Below are 18,385 nucleotides of genomic sequence, written 5' to 3'. Positions count from 1 at the left end.
GAGTGGGTTGCTATTTCCTTCTCCAGGGAACTTCCCAACCCAGGGATGGAACCCAGGTCTCCCACACTGTAGACAGACGCTTTATCGTCTGAGCCACCAGGGAAGTCCTAATAAGAGATTAGTGGATGCTGAAGTTGGTCAGTTGTTAAGTCCTCTCTGACTTTTTTGTGAACCCATGAATTGTAGAACACCAAGCTCCTCTGTCCCTCACTCTCCTGGGTTTGCTCAAATTCATGTCCACTGAATGGGACGGTTTTATTTGAAATGCACTGTAAAGACTTTGAAGATATGTCACTGAAAAGATGGACATGAGACCTACACTGATTCTAGGATCTGCATGGAATGAACTGAAAGGGAGATGAGAGGAAGAATAAGTTTGAGGACTCTGCAACAAACCATGATCTTCATTACATAAAATTACCTGGATTAGCACCTCCAGAATATATTTAACTTTAAAATGGTTTAACCACATTCTAACCAAGTTTTAGATCATTTTTGGTACTAATAGAATTAGCACATACTGTTGAACCAGGTTGCAGAAGATTGTTTTAACTCTGTGGCAGATTCAAAGTATTGAAACCAATAAATACGTTGAAAACGCAAATTCTCAAAAGTAAAAGGATTTGTAATTCTAGAAGGCAGCAGATTATCAATAGCTGCATCCACATTCTTTCGAGTGGTGGGTTGCTTTAAGACATAACAGTCTCACCAGGAAGTAAAATTTTCTCAAGTATATACTGCTTTAACCTTCCAGGCAATTGGGGTTGTTGCTGAACAGAGACCTTAAAAAAAAGCTATATCCGTTAACAGCAGACAAGATTTTTCGTTTGTTTAAAAGGTTTAGGTTTTTAAAGTTTCTTGTCCTAGAATATATCAGAATCCATTTAGAATATGGATTCAGGCCCAAAGCCTTTCTGACTTAATAGAGAAGCAGATGCTGTTGCCACCCTAAGAACGGCTCAAAATCACTGTGGCAGTTACCTAAAGGTTTAATAAAAATTTACTAACCAAGTACTCTGAAATACTGGGCTAGCAGATCTTTCATTTCAGAAGCAATCATTTTAGGGTACCAAACTACGAACATCTGGGCCGAGCCTCCGGCTTTTGTTTACAAACAACAGAGGAAGGAGCGCCGCGGTCCATTAAGCCGCAGGGCCGCGGAGCGGGCGTCCCTCCCGGGAAGCGAGCCCGGTTCCCCCAGCAGGGAGCGGGGGCGAAAGGAGCCCTCCGGCCGCCGCGGGCCCAGCGGCCTCTGTCTTCCAGGTATCCCCGGCTGCCCTCGCTCCCAGTCCTCGCCGTCTCATTTGCCACCTCCCAACGCGTGACCCCGGCGCGTCGCGTCCCGGGCCGGTGTCAGACGCGGGGTGCGCCAAGCGGTCCCATGTGCCCCCTCCCTCTCGCAGCCGCCGCAGTCACCGCGCCCCGATCCCCGCTCCGGCTCCTCGGCAGAGGGCTCGCCGCCGCCATGTCTACCGGCAGGCCACTCAAATCCGTGGACTACGAAGTGTTCGGGAGAGTGCAGGGTAGGGGACCATCCTACAGCGGGAGATCAAAGAGGTGTTGGGGAGGAAGACTAGAAAGCTGTGACAACCACAGCCCATCTTTAGGAACCCCTGCCCCGTTGTGACTGGGACTTCGGCCCGGCCATGACACAGCACAGCGGGCGGGAAGGAGACCAAGGGAGCATGCGCAAGAGAGCCGGGGTGGACGGGGAAGGAGAGCCGAGACGCCTTAGGGAGAAAGGCCGGGAGAAGGAGGAACAGCCGGGCGCTGGTAGTGGGCCATCTAAGGGAGTGCGAGGGGTCCGGATGGAGAAGGCAAACTGAAGTGGGGGAGGAAAAGAGGAGGGTCCGTGAACTAGTGATCCCCGTTACTTGCCACTGAAACTACTGTGGTAAAATTGTTTCAGAATAGACTCCTAGATGGTGTTGGAGGCTTCCTTTTGTAGGATGGTAATACTTTTGCCAGTGTAGCTCCTAAAAGAATTATTGTTATCTTCTTTTTGTTCCGTCATAAGTTTAAATCGTTGCAAAGGATGTAATGTCTGGCTTGTTGTAACTACCATTATTTCTAAATTAAAATGTTAAAAATCACTAAAAATTTATCCAGTGTAATATAAATATGGTGGTGATTTAATATTTGTCATCATTCATTCAAAACAGAAAGTGTTCAGTTCAGTCACTCTCCCTGTTGGACTCGTTGGGATTCCATGGCCTGCAGCTTGCCAGACTTCCCTGTCTATCACCAACTCCTGGTGCCTGCTCAAACTCATGTCCATAGAGCCAGTGATGCCATCCAACCATCTCATCCTCTGTCATCCCCTTCTCCTCCTGCCTTCAGTCCTTCCCAGTGTCAGAGTCTTTTCCAGTGAGTCAGTTCTTTGCATCAGATGGCCAAAGTATTGGAGTTTCAGCTTCAGCATCAGTCCTTACAATGAATAGTCAAGACTGATTTCCTTTAGGATGGACTGGTTGCATCTCCTTGCAGTCCAAGGGACTCAAGAGTCTTCTCTAACACCACAATTCAAAAGCATCAATTCTTTGGCGCTCAGCTTTATAGTCCAACTCTCACATCCATAATGACTACTGGAAAAACCATAGCTTTGATTAGACTAGCTTTGTTGACAAAGTAATGTCTCTGCTTTTTAATATGCTGTCTAGGTTGGTCATAGCTTTTCTTCCAAAGAGCAAGTGTCTTAATTTCATGGCTGCAGTCACCATCTGCAGTGATTCTGGAGCCCCCCAAAATAAAGTCTCTCACTGTTTCCATACATTTGCCATGAAGTAATGGGACTGGATGCCATGATCTTCGTTTTCTGAATGTTGAGTTTTAAGCCAACTTTTTCACTCTCACTTTCATCAAGAGGCTCTTTAGTTCTTCGCTTTCTGCCATAAGGGTGGTGTCATCTGCATATCTGAGGTTATTGATATTACTCCTGGCAATCTTGATTCCAGCTTGTACTTCATCCAGCCCAGCATTTTGCATGATACACTCTGCATATAAGTTAAATAAGCAAGGTGACAATATACAGCCTTGATGTACTTCTTTCTCAATTTGGAACTAGTCTGTTGTTCCCAGTTCTAACTGTGCCCATTTCTAACTGTTGCTTTTTGACCTGCATACAGATTTCTCAGGAGACAGGTAAGGTGGTCTGGTATTCCCATCTCTTTTAAGAATTTTCCACATTTTGTTGTGATCCACATAGTCAAAGGCTTCGGCATAGTCAGTAAAGCAGAAGTAGATGTTTTTCTGGAACTCTCTTGCTTTTTTGATGATCCAACGGATGTTGGCAATTTGATCTCTGGTTCCTCTGCCTTTTCTAAATCCAACTTGAACATCTGGAAGTTTATGGTTCACATACTGTTGAAGTATGGTTTGGAGAATTTTGAGCATTACTTTGCTAGCATGAGTGCAATTGTGTGGTAGTTTGAACATTCTTTGGCATTGCCTTTCCTTGTGATTGGAATTAAAACTGACCTTTTCCAGTCCTGTGGCCACTGCTGAGTTTTCCAAATTTGCTGGTATATTGAGTGCAGCACTTTCACAGCATCGTCTTTGAGGATTTGAAATAGCTCAACTGGAATTCCATCACCTCCACTAACTTTGTTCGTAGTGATGCTTCCTTCGTAAGGCCCACTTTTCTTTACATTCCAGGATGTCTGGCTCTAGGTGAGTGATCACACCATTGTGGTTAACTGGGTCATGAGAATATTTTTTTTCTTTTTTTTTTTTAAATTTTATTTTATTTTTAAACTTTACATAATTGTATTAGTTTTGCCAAATATCAAAATGAATCCGCCACAGGTATACATGTGTTCCCCATCCTGAACCCTCCTCCCTCCTCCCTTTTTTGTATAGTTCTTCTGTGTATTCTTGCCACCTCTTCTTAATATCTTCTGCTTCTGTTAGGTTCATGCCATTTCTGTCCTTTATTGTGCCCATCTTTGCATGAAATATTCCCTTGGTATCTCTGATTTTCTTGAAGAGATCTCTAGTCTTTGCCCATTCAGTTTTTTCCTCTATTTCTTAGCATTGATCACTGAGGAAGGCTTTCTTATCTCTCCTTATCATTCTTTGGAACTCTGCATTCAGATGGGTGTATCTTTCCTTTTCTTCTTTGCCTTTAGCTTCTCTTCTTTCCTCAGCTATTTGTAGGGCCTCCTCAGACAACCATTTTTGCCTTTTGCATTTCTTTTTCTTGGGGATAGTCTTGATCCCTGCCTCCTGTACAATGTCAGGAACCTCTGTCCATAGTTCTTCAGGCATTCTGTCTATCAGATCTAATCCCTTAAATCTATTTGTCACTTCCACTGTATAATCATAAGGGATGTGATAGAGGTCATATCTGAATGGTCTAGTGGTTTTCCCTACATTCTTCAATTTCAGTATGAATTTGGCAATAAGGAGTTCATGATCTGAGCCACAGTCAGCTCCTGGTCTTGTTTTTGCTCCCTGTATAGAGCTTCTTCATCTTTGGCTGCAAAGAATCAATCTGATTTCAGTATTGACCGTCTGGTGATGTCCATGTGTAGAGTCGTCTCTTGTGTTGTTGGAAGAGGGTGTTTGCTATGACCAGTGCGTTCTCTTGGCAAAACTCTATTAGCCTTTGCCCTTCTTCATTTTGTACTCCAAGGCCAAATTTGCCTGTTATTCCAGGTAGTTCTTGGCTTTTGTATTCCAGTCCCCTATAATGAAAAGGCCATCTTTTTGGGATGTTAGTTCTACAAGATCTTGTAGGTCTTCATAGAACCTTTCAACTTCAGCTTCTTCAGCATTACTGGTTGGGTCATAGACTTGGATTACTGTTGACTTAGAAAAGAACAGAGATCATTTTGTTGTTTTTGAGATTGCACCCAAGTTTGCATCATACTTTTTTTCTGTTTGAATTTGATTTCCATTCAATTTCCCCCACAGAATTTTACCTGAGTGTTATGCTTGAGTGGTTCTGATTGGTGACCCACTGAACTTTTCTGCAGTATGTATATACATATATATGTGTGTATGATATATTTTCTTAATTTCCTTTGATCATAAAGCTCTATTCTTTTTTTTTTAATTCTGGCTTAAGTTACTATTGTGACTCTTATTAGAATACATTTGATGAAAATAATATAAGTACATTTAAAAGTATGATAAACATTATTTAGAAGGTAATTTTATTTGGAAATTCATGTCTTCAGGAGAAAGCTGGGGGTGTTTTATGAAACCTTGATTAGAGGGTTAAATTATCTTTGTATTTTGGTACTTAGAGGTTTTTGCACCTTGGGGCAATGTACCTGAATAAGCTAAAGAATGGGTGAAAGTATGTCTTTTGTAAAGAAATAGGCCCCTTTTTCAAAGGGTAACTGGAAAGGGACGTAAGAAAAGAAAATAAAGACAGACTACTCTTGTCTCCTCAAGGCAGGTCAGTTTTAGGGGAAAAAATATATATATGGGAGTTGAAGATAAAGAAATTGATTACTTAAAATTATTCATGCCTTGTACCCCTCATGCCTTACCGTGTCTTTGGTGCACCCAGGGACGTGGTAATCTACATTGACAATGGACACAAAGAGTCATTGAAGCACATAAAATATGACATAAAATATGAAAATGCTGACAAAGGTCACTTGACAAAGTATTTTGTTTACTAGACAGATACGGGCGTAGTTGAGTGTGTGTGTGCACACACACGTGTATGACATTTACTGAGAGTGTTCCCTGTGCTGAGCATCCTACTGCATGTGGGCTCAGTCGTTTGTGTCTGACTCTGTGACCCTATGGACCATTGGCTGCCAGGCTCCTCTGTCCATTGGATTCTCCAGGCAAGAATACTGGAGTGTGTTGCCATGCCCTTCTCCAGAGGATCTTCCTGATCCAGGGATTGAACCTGAGTCTGTTACATCACCTACATTGGCAGGTGGGTTCTTTACCACTAGCGCCACCTGGGAAGCCCCATACATAAACAGTCAGGTTTAAAAATCAGATTTAGTGCAATGACCTCTGTTGTTTACAGTGTATTAAATGGAAGAGAGTTGTTTTTCAGTCATTAAGTTGTGAGAGTACATGTATACTATTGGCTTATCAAGGCCTAGTATGTGGGACAAACCCATAGTCACATATTTGCACGTCTATACACTGACATTTGCTGAGGATTTAGGATGTGCCAAGCTCTGTACTCATTTAATCCTCAACCCTGTGACCTCAAGCAGCTTCCTCATTTAGCAAATGGAGAAATTAAGACATAGTGAAATAACTCTTCCAGGTTACAGTGAGTTAAGTGGTGGCAGTGGGATTTGAACCGCGACCAGAGCCCATGCTCTTAGTCACTATATCCTATTGCTCCTCCTCTCGATGCCCTTTCCATATTTATTTTGCCTTCCTCCTAACCTACGCACTGAGCATGTACATAAACTGATGTTGGACATTTGGACCTGGACATCTAGATTATTCCAGATGACCCTAAGGGTGTTTTTATGGTCATTTTGGCTCCAAGGACATTTGACCTGGTCAGTGAGCAGTCAGCTCATTCAGAACTGCAGTCTCTGACTCTCTCTGTTACTTGTTGGCAGTGTCACCAGCCTGTGTCCCTCTGTGTCTCACAGAACTGCTCACAATTTTCTAGTGGCTTACCTAAGAAATAAATACAAACCATTAGCTTTTTGTCTGAGTCATAATAATAGTGTAGAGATTATTGACAGTAAATAATAAAAACTTAAAAAATGAATTTAATAATATAAAATGAAAAATAAAGAGATCTTTTAAAAGTGTAGAATAATAAAAATCTTAGTGAATACTGGCTTGTTAGAAATAATGGTTATGAAAGTAAATTTACCATGGAGGAAGATATAAGGACATGTAAAATGGACAAAATATAGACTGATAAATTGTCATTAAAATATTTAAATGAAACTATTATTAATGAAAATTCCCTAAATTATATAAAAATTAATATGGAAAAAATGGAAAATGACTGTCCTGTCCTGATAGAAAATTGATCAATGAATTAGCTTGATGGAGCTTATGACAGAAAATACTTTCTAGCCAAAAATTTGTGCTGTAATATTTATATTTAGAATGTTTGAATTTAAATCATCCTTGGTGACAAAATGGTGGTCAAAATGTTCCAGAAGTCAAATATACTCTTCCTTGTTCTCAAATACACATACCCTAATTTGCAAACAGATTGCATTTCAAGAAATAGTTATAAGTTGGTTGTTTGAAACTCAGGAAAATTATTTATGGAAATAATATTACAAATAGTGGGTTTACTTCTCAGACCCTTCTGCAAAGTCTACACATAGAGCTGTAGCCTTGTTGACAGAAATAATCAAAAAGCAATCTATAATAGGAATTGGAAAGAGTCTTATTTCAGCCACACTAAGGACTATAGCCTGGGAGACAGTCCCTCAGATAATTCTGAGGAACTGCTCTGGAGAAGCATGATTTCCAGCACAGTTTTATATCTTATCAAAGCAAAGAACATCTAACAAATTAGGGATTCATTCCTTCAAGATTTCAAAGAAATAGATTGGCATGTACACAGTGAGTCACTAACCTTAGCACCTGGGAAGAAAGTCTTATCATCAAAGGACCACCAGCACTGGTGTCCCAGAAAGGGAGGGATTTAATCTTTATTATTTTTTGACCACACTGTGTGGCATGCAGGATCTTAGTTCCCCAACCATGGATGTAACCCATGCCCCTTGCAGTGGAAGTGCAGAGTCTTAACCGCTTGATGGACAAGGAAGTCCCTTAATCTTTATTTTTAACATGAATATACTTTACTTCTTGGTAATACACCCTTTTACTTAATAGTTAAAGCACATATACAGTGTATGTTTGATAACCCACAAATAGACTGTTTTAGTTAGCATAGAAGTCAAGGTAACTCTTGGATGAGCCAGCATGACTTCCCCATACTTCAGTATGTGGGCATTTCTTCCATCAGGCTTCAGCTGCCCTCCATTGCCGAACTTCCATCCCTTCCCTTTTTTTAAAAAAATAATTTTTTGTTGTTTTATAGCAGTTTAGAATTATAGAAAAGTTAGAAAGATATTACAGAGAATTCTTGTATACTCCACATCCAGTTTCCCCTATGGTAAACTTCTTCCATTGTATGGTACCTTTGTCAGAACTGGTGAGCCAACATTGATATATTATTTTTAACTAAAGTCTGTTTTCTAAAGTCCTCTTGGGTTCAGCATTCATCTAGGCTATTACATTGCATTTAGTCATTTTGTCCTCTTAGTTTTCTTTCTGCTGTGATAGTGTCTCAGACTTGCCTTGTTTTCCATGACCTTGGTGCTTTGGAGGAGTGGTTTGAGGCTAGGTACCTTGTAGAATGCTCCCAAACTGGGATTTGTCTAGTATTTTTGTTATAAGACCAAGGGTGTGGGTTATCAGGAGGAAGACCACAGGTAAAGTGCTTTTCTCTTCACACTGTATCAAATGTACACACTGCCCACATGACTTACCACTGTTGATGTTAAAACCTTGATCACCTGGCTGAGACAGTGTTTGTCCACTCTTAAGTTACTCTTTTTTTCCACCTCCCTTTCTGTCCTTTACTTTATTTACACATTCTCAAGAAGCTCCATGTTTTTTCCCGTCAACTTCTGCTGCATTGGGGGCTTTAGGATGAGGGACAGGGGAGTAGGGGACTGACCTGTGTTTTTAGAGCGTTCATCTCTATGGCATGGTTTATTATGTTCCTATACATAATTAGTTATTTAGAATAATATAACCTGTAGCTTTGAATGAGGAACTGATTAAGCAGTGTATATAGATGCTTTACCAATGCTCAGGTGAGTACTAACAACACTTGTAGAAGTGGATTGTGGCAATATGTTAGTTTACCTGTACATTAGAAATTCAACAGTTCATTTTGATGGTGTTGACTCAGATTAGAATGGGAGTACCTTACTGGACTACAACAATAAATAGTAATTTTCTTTAAGATTTCTTAAAATGAAAATTGAGATGAATTACTGAATGGACAGGGAGGCCTGGCGTGCTGCGATTCATGGGGTCGCAAAGAATCGGACACGACTGAGCGACTGATCTGATCTGACTGAATAGTTTGGTTAGAAACCACATGATTTAGGTGTACATGATTTTCCTATGTAGACAGGTAGGTGGAAAAGTTGGGTTTTAGTGGTTGAAAGTTTTAATACATTAAAGTCAAGAAATATGATTATCGTTCTCATTTTTTTCCCTATAGCATTTCATTTGTAATTCTGTTCTATTTCTTGATTTTTATTTTTGTTCTATTTCTTGTTTTTTATTTCTCTAAATCCATTCTTTTTTCGACTATACTTATTTGTATACACATATCTGTGTCTCTCACTTGACAATAAGGTGGCTGCTGCTGCTGCTAAGTCGCCTCAGTTGTGTCCGACTCTGTGTGACCCCATAGACGGCAGCCCACCAGGCTCCTCTGTCCCTGGGATTCTCCAGGCAAGAATACTGGAGTGGGTTGCCATTTCCTTCTCCGAGACAATAAGGGTAGTATTTTAAAGGTCAAGCTAGCTTGTTTTTATATCCCCTACAGACTGTGCTTCTGATATGGACTCCCATGTATCTCAAATTAAATTGAAGTGCTTGTGGATAGTTGGCTTAGAGAAGAAACAGTAGTATAATGGCTGTTTAGACTATTTGAAACATCCCATGGTGTGTAGCTCCAGGGGACAGATCCTAGATGGATGGTGAAAGGTGGAGGTGAGGCAGAATTTTATTCCATAGAAGGAAGACCTTTCTAACAGTTAAAGATGTTTAAAGTCATTACGGGCTACTTCGTAAGGTAATGACTGCATGGCTTCCTGCATTCAAAATTGACACACGCAGTCAAATCCCAGGATGAAGGGGGTACAGTTTAATATGAAAATTTGATTTTTCATGAAATGACACTGATGTTTAAAATCCATCATATGGTTTATTTAAATACTAATGTTTCTTTGTGGATTGAAAGTATGATTTGCTTTGCAAATATTCACCTCAGAGTTCCTGCCTGACACATCTTTTCACAAAGCAAGGTCCGGTTGCAGCTGATTGAGCCTGGACTGAGTGGCATATTGTATTTGAGTCACTCATGACTGAAGCGGCTGATGTCTGTCCCAGTTTCTAGAGTAGTGTGTCTGTAAAAATCCTGCATGTGTCACATCAGCTTCCCTTCTCTTTAGCAAGCAGGGTGGAAGCAGTGCAGAGAGGCCATGTAAGCTCATGGAAGCATCATCTCCAATACAAGCCCAGTCCTGAGAGTGCTCAGTTCCAGCCAATGCTGATCAACTGTGGCCACATTCACTTTTTTTCTATATGGACCTCCCTCTGTTACACAGCATACTTCAAACTAGGGATCAGGATTTTCAGAAAGACTCTGGGAAAATTCCAAGTGTATTTCAACAGTTAGTTTCTGCATGGTTCACTGCTTCAGAAAGCTAATGGGCTGGAGGTCCTGACACATCTTGATACACATTCCTTCTAAGGCTTTAAAATAAGGGTTGTGGTTGAGGGGCCCAGTAAACAACACCACTTTTCATTATGTGAATTATTGACAAGTCCACTCGAGTATTCTTGGCCAGAGAATCCCATGGACAGAGGAGCCTGGCGGGCTACAGTCCATAGGGTCGCATAGCGTCAAATGCTACTGAAATGACTTAGCGCACACACACACACACACACACACAAGACAATGAGTAAGGCAGAGTTTTGGGGATGTGGTGTCAGTCTTCAGGCAAGTGAACTTTATAATGATCTATACTGCAGAATTGAGCACAGCACCCCAGACACCAGCAGGGCTTCATCTATGGGCGGAGCAGAAGGGGTGATTCCTTTGAGTATTTAGTTCCCAGAAAGAAAAGGAGGAAGCACCTGGCCTATGTATGCTTCTCCTTCCAAACTTACCCACTGGACTGCATGTCCCCAACGAGGAGTCAGGAACAGGTAAAGAGTGGCCAGGAGTGACACATGAATGGATATTTATCCTCATTAAAGGCACTATTATAAGGGCAAAGAAACTTTCTCCTCCAGAAATAAGCTGTAAAATCTACAGCACGTGTGTGCATGCTCAGTAGGTCAGTTATGTCTGACTCTTGGCAACCCCATGGTCTGTAGCCTGCCAGGCTCCTCTGTCCATAGAGTTTTCCAGGCAACAATACTGGAGTGGGTTGCCATGCCCTCCTCCAAGGGATCCTCCTGACGTGGGGATTGAACCACATCTCTTGCATCTCCTGCTTTGGCAGGCGGGTTCACTACCACTGAGTCATCTGGGAAGCACTTGCCGCTATCATCACTATGTAATTTATAACATTTCCATCACCCCCCACCAAAGAATTCCTGCCCCACAGTTCCTTTCATTCCCTACTCCTCACCTGCCCCATCCCTCAGGGATATCATGGCCAAGGTCTCTGTGATTTCCTTGGGCTTTCCCTCATGGTTTCAAGATGGCTGTTATAGCTCCAGTCATTACGCTCACCATATAGTCAGAGGAGAGGATACAAAGATGGACCCCTGGCTGAGTCAGCCCTTGTCAATGAGCTTTCTTGAAAGCTTCAGCCGATGCCTCAGCTTACATCTCATGGCCCCTCCTTGTAGAAGGAAGATTGGGAAATGCAGAAGAGCATGTTGTTGCCCCAGAGTAACATAAAAATTCTGTTAGAAAAGAAGGGGAAAGTGGGTTTTGTGTAAGCAACTAACAGTGTCTGCCACGGATATTCATATATTAATTACATTTAACAGCATAGTAATTACATTTGGTATTATTTTTCAAGTCTTGATGCAAAAGGACATATTTCAGAAAGCCTTTGATCTCCACGGTCTCAGTCTCAAGACATTTCATTTATAACCAAGACAACCTGAATTTCTGTTAAGTACATATTGAATCACTGACTTGATGGACATGAGTCTGAGTGAACTCTGGGAGTTGGTAATGGACAGGGAGGCCTGGCGTGCTGCGATTCATGGGGTTGCAAAGAGTCAGACATGACTGAGCGACTGAACTGAACTGAACATATTGAATCTTTCATATATGATTTATCTCAGTCTTATGTTTTTTCAGTTGAACCACTGCTTAAAGCATTGGGTAACACTTGTATTATCTACCCAATTTGTCAAGCAGTATGAACTTAGCCTACAATTCTCTTAAATGTAAAGGACAGTCCTTTAGTTCTATTGTATTAGGATTTGTTTAGTAAATGTGTTTGTGCCCTTACCATTCATGATTACAAATATAGTCACCATATCCTACTTTAGTCTCCTAGTCCCAAGGCCTCTTAAGTTCTATAAGACAACTAATTAAGACATTTCTTTTTTCAATTTTTATGGTCATTAAGCCGTTATTTATAAGCAACATACTCATATTAGTATTTCTTGATTTGTCAACTTAAGCATTAGTTAGTGACTTTTTGCTACCCTTTATAGTATATAGTATATAAATACACAGACCCATACACCAAACACTCTATATAATCCTTTAGATAAAGTAGTAAAGTTATACTAGAATCAACACAGAATTCTTATAATTTTTTTCCAGCCTCGAGTGCAGTAAATTTATCATCATCACTTTGAAATGAAATTTAAATTCTAATCAATATAGTTGCATATATATTTGCAATGTTAATAATAACAGTAAAACATTTCACTTAAATATTTATCAGCTAGTTGTTTTATCATTCAACAACTATGTTGTTTTCATTTATTCAACAACTATGTGCAAAGGTCTGGTCTAGATGTTGGGGACACAGTGGTGAGTGAGACAGAGAAAATTTGGCCCAAATATAACTGACAGTGTAGACAGGAAATTTTAAAAAGTAAACAAATGCATAATAATATCATATGGTGATTGGTGTTATGCATATCCCAGAAACATATAGGGGTGCACTGCTGTTATAGAGAAATTGGTTAGGGAATATTTCTCTGTGGAGATGACATTGGTGCAGAGACATGAACGATGAGAAGGAGCCAGTTATGAGGAGAGCAGAGGGAAGACCATTTCAGGCAGAGGGAACAGTAAATGTGAAGGCTCTGAGGCAGGAATACGCTTGGCATTTTGAGGAGCACAAAGAGAAATTTGGCTGGAATGGAATGAGCAAAGGAGAGTCCTAAGAGATGAGACAAAGATTAGAAAGGGACCTGGAGGCTGTGGTAACCAGACTATATTTGAGTATAATGGGAAGCCACCAGAGAGTTTTAAGGTGTGGAAGCAGTGATTTCACTTAAGGAAAGAAAACCACTGTGGCTGCTCTATGGAGACCAGACTGTAGGAGGGCAGAGCTAGATGTAAAGAGACTAGTGTAGGGGCCATTACTGTGGGTCAGTTGAGAGATTAGGATAACTAGGACTAGGCTGTAAAGACATTATTATCCATTTTTCTAGAAACAGTCAAAACAGAAACTTTTTTTTAGCAAATCTTAAACGAAATTTGAGGCTAGAAATAATTGGTAAAATGAGTGCGATGACATGATTTTGAATATTTGACCATGTATGGTATCCAGATAACCCATGTACTTGATTTTGGGACTTGGCGCATGTTCTTCCATTTGTGATGTTATTCCAGTCTCATCATACTAAATTTTGCTCATCATCCAAGTCTCAACTCTAAGCATATTTTCAATAAGCCTTCCCTAAAATCACCCAAGGACTGTCATTTGTTTGTCCCATGAACTCCCACTTGCATCCTGACTTATGCATTTTACAACTCATAATTGTTCTGTTTTATTTATTAAAAAATTTCCCCCATTTTTATTGAAATATAGTTGATAGTACTGTATACATTTTGGGGGGCTTCCCAGGTGGCTCAGTGGTAAAGAATCCACCTGCCAATGCAGGAGACAGAGGTTTGATCCCTGGGTCAGGAAGATCCCCTGGAGAAGGAAATGGCAACCCACTCCACTATTCTTACCTGGAAAATCCCATGGACAGAAGAGCCTGGCATGCTACAGTCCATGGAGCTGCAAAGAGTTGGACATGATTTAGAGACTAAACAACAACAACTGTATAAGTTTAAGGTATGCATCATAATGATGTGACATATACATCATGAAATTATTATCATAGTAAGTTTAGTAGTGAATACCCATCATCTCATATAGGTGCAAAATTAAATGAAAAAGATTTTTTTCCTTGTGATGTGAACTCTAAGGATTTACTCTCTTCATGGCTTTCATATGTTAATTATATTTATCATGTTGTATATTATGTCTCTAGTACTTAATGATTTTATAACTGAAATTTTGGATCTGTTGTGGTCTACATTTTAATTGCCGTTTTGTCTGTCTTTCCCACTAGACTGTAAGCTCCTAGATGCCAGGGACTATCTTATTTACTCATCTCATTCTCCACATTTAGAATTAGACAATTAATGAATATTTGTTAAGTGGATAATTAGAATGTCTAATAGTGTGCCTGTTATGAGTTGCCGAATTCTTACATTATTTGTGTGAAAAGACTATTTCATTAACAGACTAGAGTAGGTAATTTCCTTCACCTTGCACTGTGTTGGATACCTCTTAGAAAAATTCCTCAAACCCTCTCACCTTAAGAAAATGGCCTTTTTGTCATCTGTTTACAGATAGCTGGTGGAAAGGCTGCTGGGGATTCATAAATGTTGAAAGGATGTAGCTCTTCACCAGGAGTGGGGGTGGGGTGGGGTGGGGCTTGGGAATGGGCAGCTTGTTGTTACTCCCTTTCTGGCAGCTCCTGTGTTTCTGGCAGTAAGAGGTTAAGGGTGGAGCGAGCAACCTGAGTGATAGATTATGCCTGCTCTGCTCCAACACCATGTCCAGTTAGAGTACAGCACAGGGATTTCTTGCCTTTTCTTTGTCTGTAGTTTCTTCTATGTAGTGTTGCATTGTGAAGTAGCTGAAGCAATGTTGATATGCAGGTATATGATTTATTACCAACACGAATTTGAACAACATTAGTGGGGAACGCATCAGATCCGCAGTACTCTGCAAGGTTGAAGTTTTCCCCTTTGTGATACAATTCCTTACCAGCAATATAAATCCTTTTCAAGCCTTTCCCAGACCTTCCTTTAAGGCGGAGCTAACCTCTTTACACTTTCATGCATTGGAGAAGGAAATGGCAACCCACTCCAGTGTTCTTGCCTGGAGAATCCCAGAGACGGGGGAGCCTGGTGGGCTGCTGTCTTTGGGGTCGCACAGAGTTGGACACGACTGAAGTGACTTAGCAGCAGCAGCAGCAACCTCTAAACTGTAGTGGGCAAAGGAATTACCTGGAGAGCATGTTGAAACTGGATTCCTGGATGCAACCTGCAGAGTTTCTGTTTCTTTAGTTCTGGGGAGAAGCCTGAGAAAGTGATTTTTCTAAAAGTCCTCTCAGGTGATGGATGCTATGGCCTCTGGTTCCTGGACCACTCTTTGAGTAGGAAAGAGCTGGGCTGTGTTTCCAGATTCTGTTTACTTTAGTTGCATGTGCTTTCTTTTCTTAGCACTAACGTTATTTGGGACTGTTCACTGTTGAGAAACTCAGAAGGGATACGCACAATATGCCTGGACCCAAACCTTCAACTCTGCTCAGTCAGCATCTTCTGGGATCCCCTCTCTCTTAGGATGCAATGACTGCATGCTTCTCCACAGTTCTGCCTGTTTTGTTTCTCTATTTTACATGGTCTGGTTGACCAGAAGTTTCTCTTGAGTTTTTTACCCATTCTTTTAAAATATATCTACTAACTTGTGTCTTTCCCTCCATCTATATAATAGATTGCCTTTCTGATTCTCCTTCAAATCAGTATTCTTCACTCATCATTCCTCCACATTTTATAGGTTTCTTTTAAAATCTTTTTTATAGCCCCATAAACATTTCATTTATGATACTACTCAGTCTTTATTGCACCACTACTCTTTTCTTTCATATTCATCTGGTACCACAGTACACTCCCCTCAGGAAACAAATAATACTCCTTGTTATAAATCCGCTTACAAAACTATATACAATTATCTAAGCCACTGATCTCATCTTCTGTATCATTTTAACCAGGCTCAATTGCTGTTTGGAAAAGCAATGGACCTCTCTGAAATGGATTTGATCTATCCCCTGTGATTTGCCAATAATTTTCCTAATTTTTAATAATTGAGGTATAATTTACATTCAGTAAGATTTACCCTTTTTAGTATACAGTTGAATGAATTTTCATAGATGAATAAGTCATGTAAGCACCATCAGCACAGCTGAGATATAAAACAGTCCAATCACCCCCGAAAGTTCCCTCGTGCTCCTTTCTGGCACCCCTCTTCTCCTCACTCCTGGCCCTTGGCAATCACAGATCAGTGTCTTGTCTCTGTAGTTTTGTCTTTTCCAGAATGTGGAATTAAAATAGAAATGTTTTATTATATGTAAACTGGAATTTAGTCCTTGCATTTAAGGAGATCATTCTAAAAGCTGAGGGTGGGTAAACTTTATGCCGGCATACTCAACTCTTCTTGTAGTAATTATTTGGTTTTATTTAGCACTTTAATAGAATGATATGCAGTTTGGCATTTCATTGTACTTTGGTTTCAGAACATTGTTCTTTTTCTCCAAAATAGTCTTCCTTTTCTCTTTTTGTTTTAAAAGGAAAGAATTTTTTTAAAAAGCACTTTCTGAAGGCATTCAGATATTAAAGGTTTTGTTTATTTCATTTACTTACTGTTTAATAAACTAGAAAGCTAAGTCAGGAAATATATAAATTTTTTAAAGGTAGACAAACTAACATTTCTTCTCATCTTTCTTTCTTTTTCTTTTTTTCATCTTTCTTTCATACAGGTGTTTGCTTCAGGATGGTAAGTCAGTACAATCTGTTTATTATCTTCTGCCATCTCTGCCTTCCCTCCACTGTTATTTCTAGTTACAGAGACAGAGCAGTTATCTATATACTTAGTTCTAATCTTATCCTTGGCCGCAAATGAAGAAATATTTGTATTTCTTTCAAATTACTGGCTGAGATTTTTATGAAGACTGTCTTTTAAAAGCAGTCTATTAAAAAATAGACTAGTTACAAACTGGCAGTCCATTACAGCCTTCCTAGTTTTTCATTAATATTTCTGTGGATTTAAAAAGTACCTCTCTGGGGGTGATCCAGTTAAACATTTTGGTTATATATGCTTAATGCTGAAGTGACTGAGCAAACACACACACATGTTTAATACAAATTGTGGGATCTGCCACTTGTCCTGGATGGAAGAATCTCTCCGAACAAGGATACACATCTTGAAATGCAGAATGAAAAATGCCCATTGAATAAGGAAGTGACTCCGAGGTGAAAGAAAGTGGTAGTCGCTCAGTTGTGTCCGACTCTTTGTGACCCCACACTTTGTGAGCCCACTAGGCTCCTTTGTCTGTGGAGTTCTCCAGGCGAGAATACTGGAGTGGGCAGCCATTCCCTTCTTCAGGGGGTCTTCCTGACCCAGGGGTAGAACCTGAGTCCTCCACTGGAGACTCTTTACTGTCTGAGCCACCAGGGAAGCCCCTAGGTTTTTTAAGTTAAAACCCCTTGTTGTCTTTAAATATTTATTTTCAAATATCTACTTGTTTTAAAATACTTTAAGAATATCTATTTTTCCTAACCTCTGAGAGTTTGAACAGGTTGCCATAAGTTGAGTCTCTATATTTTGAGATAGACCCTCCCCTAGAATTCAGATTGTTTCCTTTTTCATTATTCTCTGGGAAGACTTATTTTCAGAACCAGCCCTTAAGCAATCCTAGCTGTAATCATCTTGATTTGTATTGCTTCATTTAGTTGGGCATACAAAATGCACAGCTCTTGGTCACTCTGGCCTCCAAAGAGGAGAAAAACATGTTTCTAAAAAGTGCTAGTAGACTGGTTCCACAGAATTTTGTTGTGGTGTAGTTAAAGTAATTCAAAATCAGAATGTTTCTGTGTTTTCATGTGCCAGTAGCATAACTAAATTTGGAATTGGGGAAAAGAACTTTAAAAAAGAATGATTGGAGAAATAAATTTACTCAGACAATTATAATATTTCTGGCAAGTACAGAGTCAAGAGAAAACGTCGGAATCTTCTCTTTCAGTACTTTGTATTGATTGTAACTAGATATTTTTCCTTAGTGATTGAGTATCTTGGAGTGATCATCATTTGGAACCCAGATTGACAGAGTAGCTTAGCATTAGGAGATTGTGAGGGCAATGCAACTGAGTTTTATGGATTCCAAAAGAATCATGGATATTGTTTTCTGAAATAATTCCCACCATCAGTTTATTTTCTCACAACGTGCTTGTCTTTACTGAATGTGGAATTTAGCAAAACAAGACAAAAACCATTTAAATGAAGGTTCTTGTAAATGTAGGTATTACCAGAGGTTAGCTACATAATTTTTGGCATAGACTATATTTTAGAAAAAAAATAATCAGCTTTTTTGTGACCATACTTTTTTGAAAGTTAGGATCAAGTGTGAC

At 40.0% G+C, this 18,385-nt stretch overlaps 1 protein-coding gene across 17 annotated transcripts in view; it reads left to right on the top strand.

Moving 5' to 3' along the window:
• The first annotated feature begins 749 nt into the window (after positions 1 to 749).
• The window catches only part of ACYP2 (acylphosphatase 2), a 190,906-nt gene continuing 173,270 nt past the window's right edge, over positions 750 to 18,385 (top strand). For 2 of the 17 annotated variants that reach the window (XM_086326913.1, XM_086326910.1), the window contains exons 1-2: positions 750 to 1,263; positions 16,738 to 16,754. In XM_086326913.1, the coding sequence (XP_086183039.1) occupies positions 16,752 to 16,754 (3 nt within the window). In that variant the 5' untranslated portion in view covers positions 750 to 1,263; positions 16,738 to 16,751. Of the gene's footprint in view, positions 1,524 to 16,737; positions 16,755 to 18,385 lie in introns of all 17 variants that reach the window. The other 15 variants (XR_015136917.1, XM_086326900.1, XM_086326912.1 and 12 more) reach the window with 13 other exon arrangements.

The sequence above is a fragment of the Bos grunniens genome, chromosome 11 (genome assembly GCF_055505025.1).
Source record: "Bos grunniens cultivar Pamir isolate PY7600 chromosome 11, Bosgru_T2T1.0, whole genome shotgun sequence".
In the NCBI taxonomy this organism is placed as follows: domain Eukaryota; kingdom Metazoa; phylum Chordata; class Mammalia; order Artiodactyla; family Bovidae; genus Bos; species Bos grunniens.
Note: the sequence above shows the minus strand (reverse complement) of the source record. Positions and strands in the feature narration are given on the sequence as shown.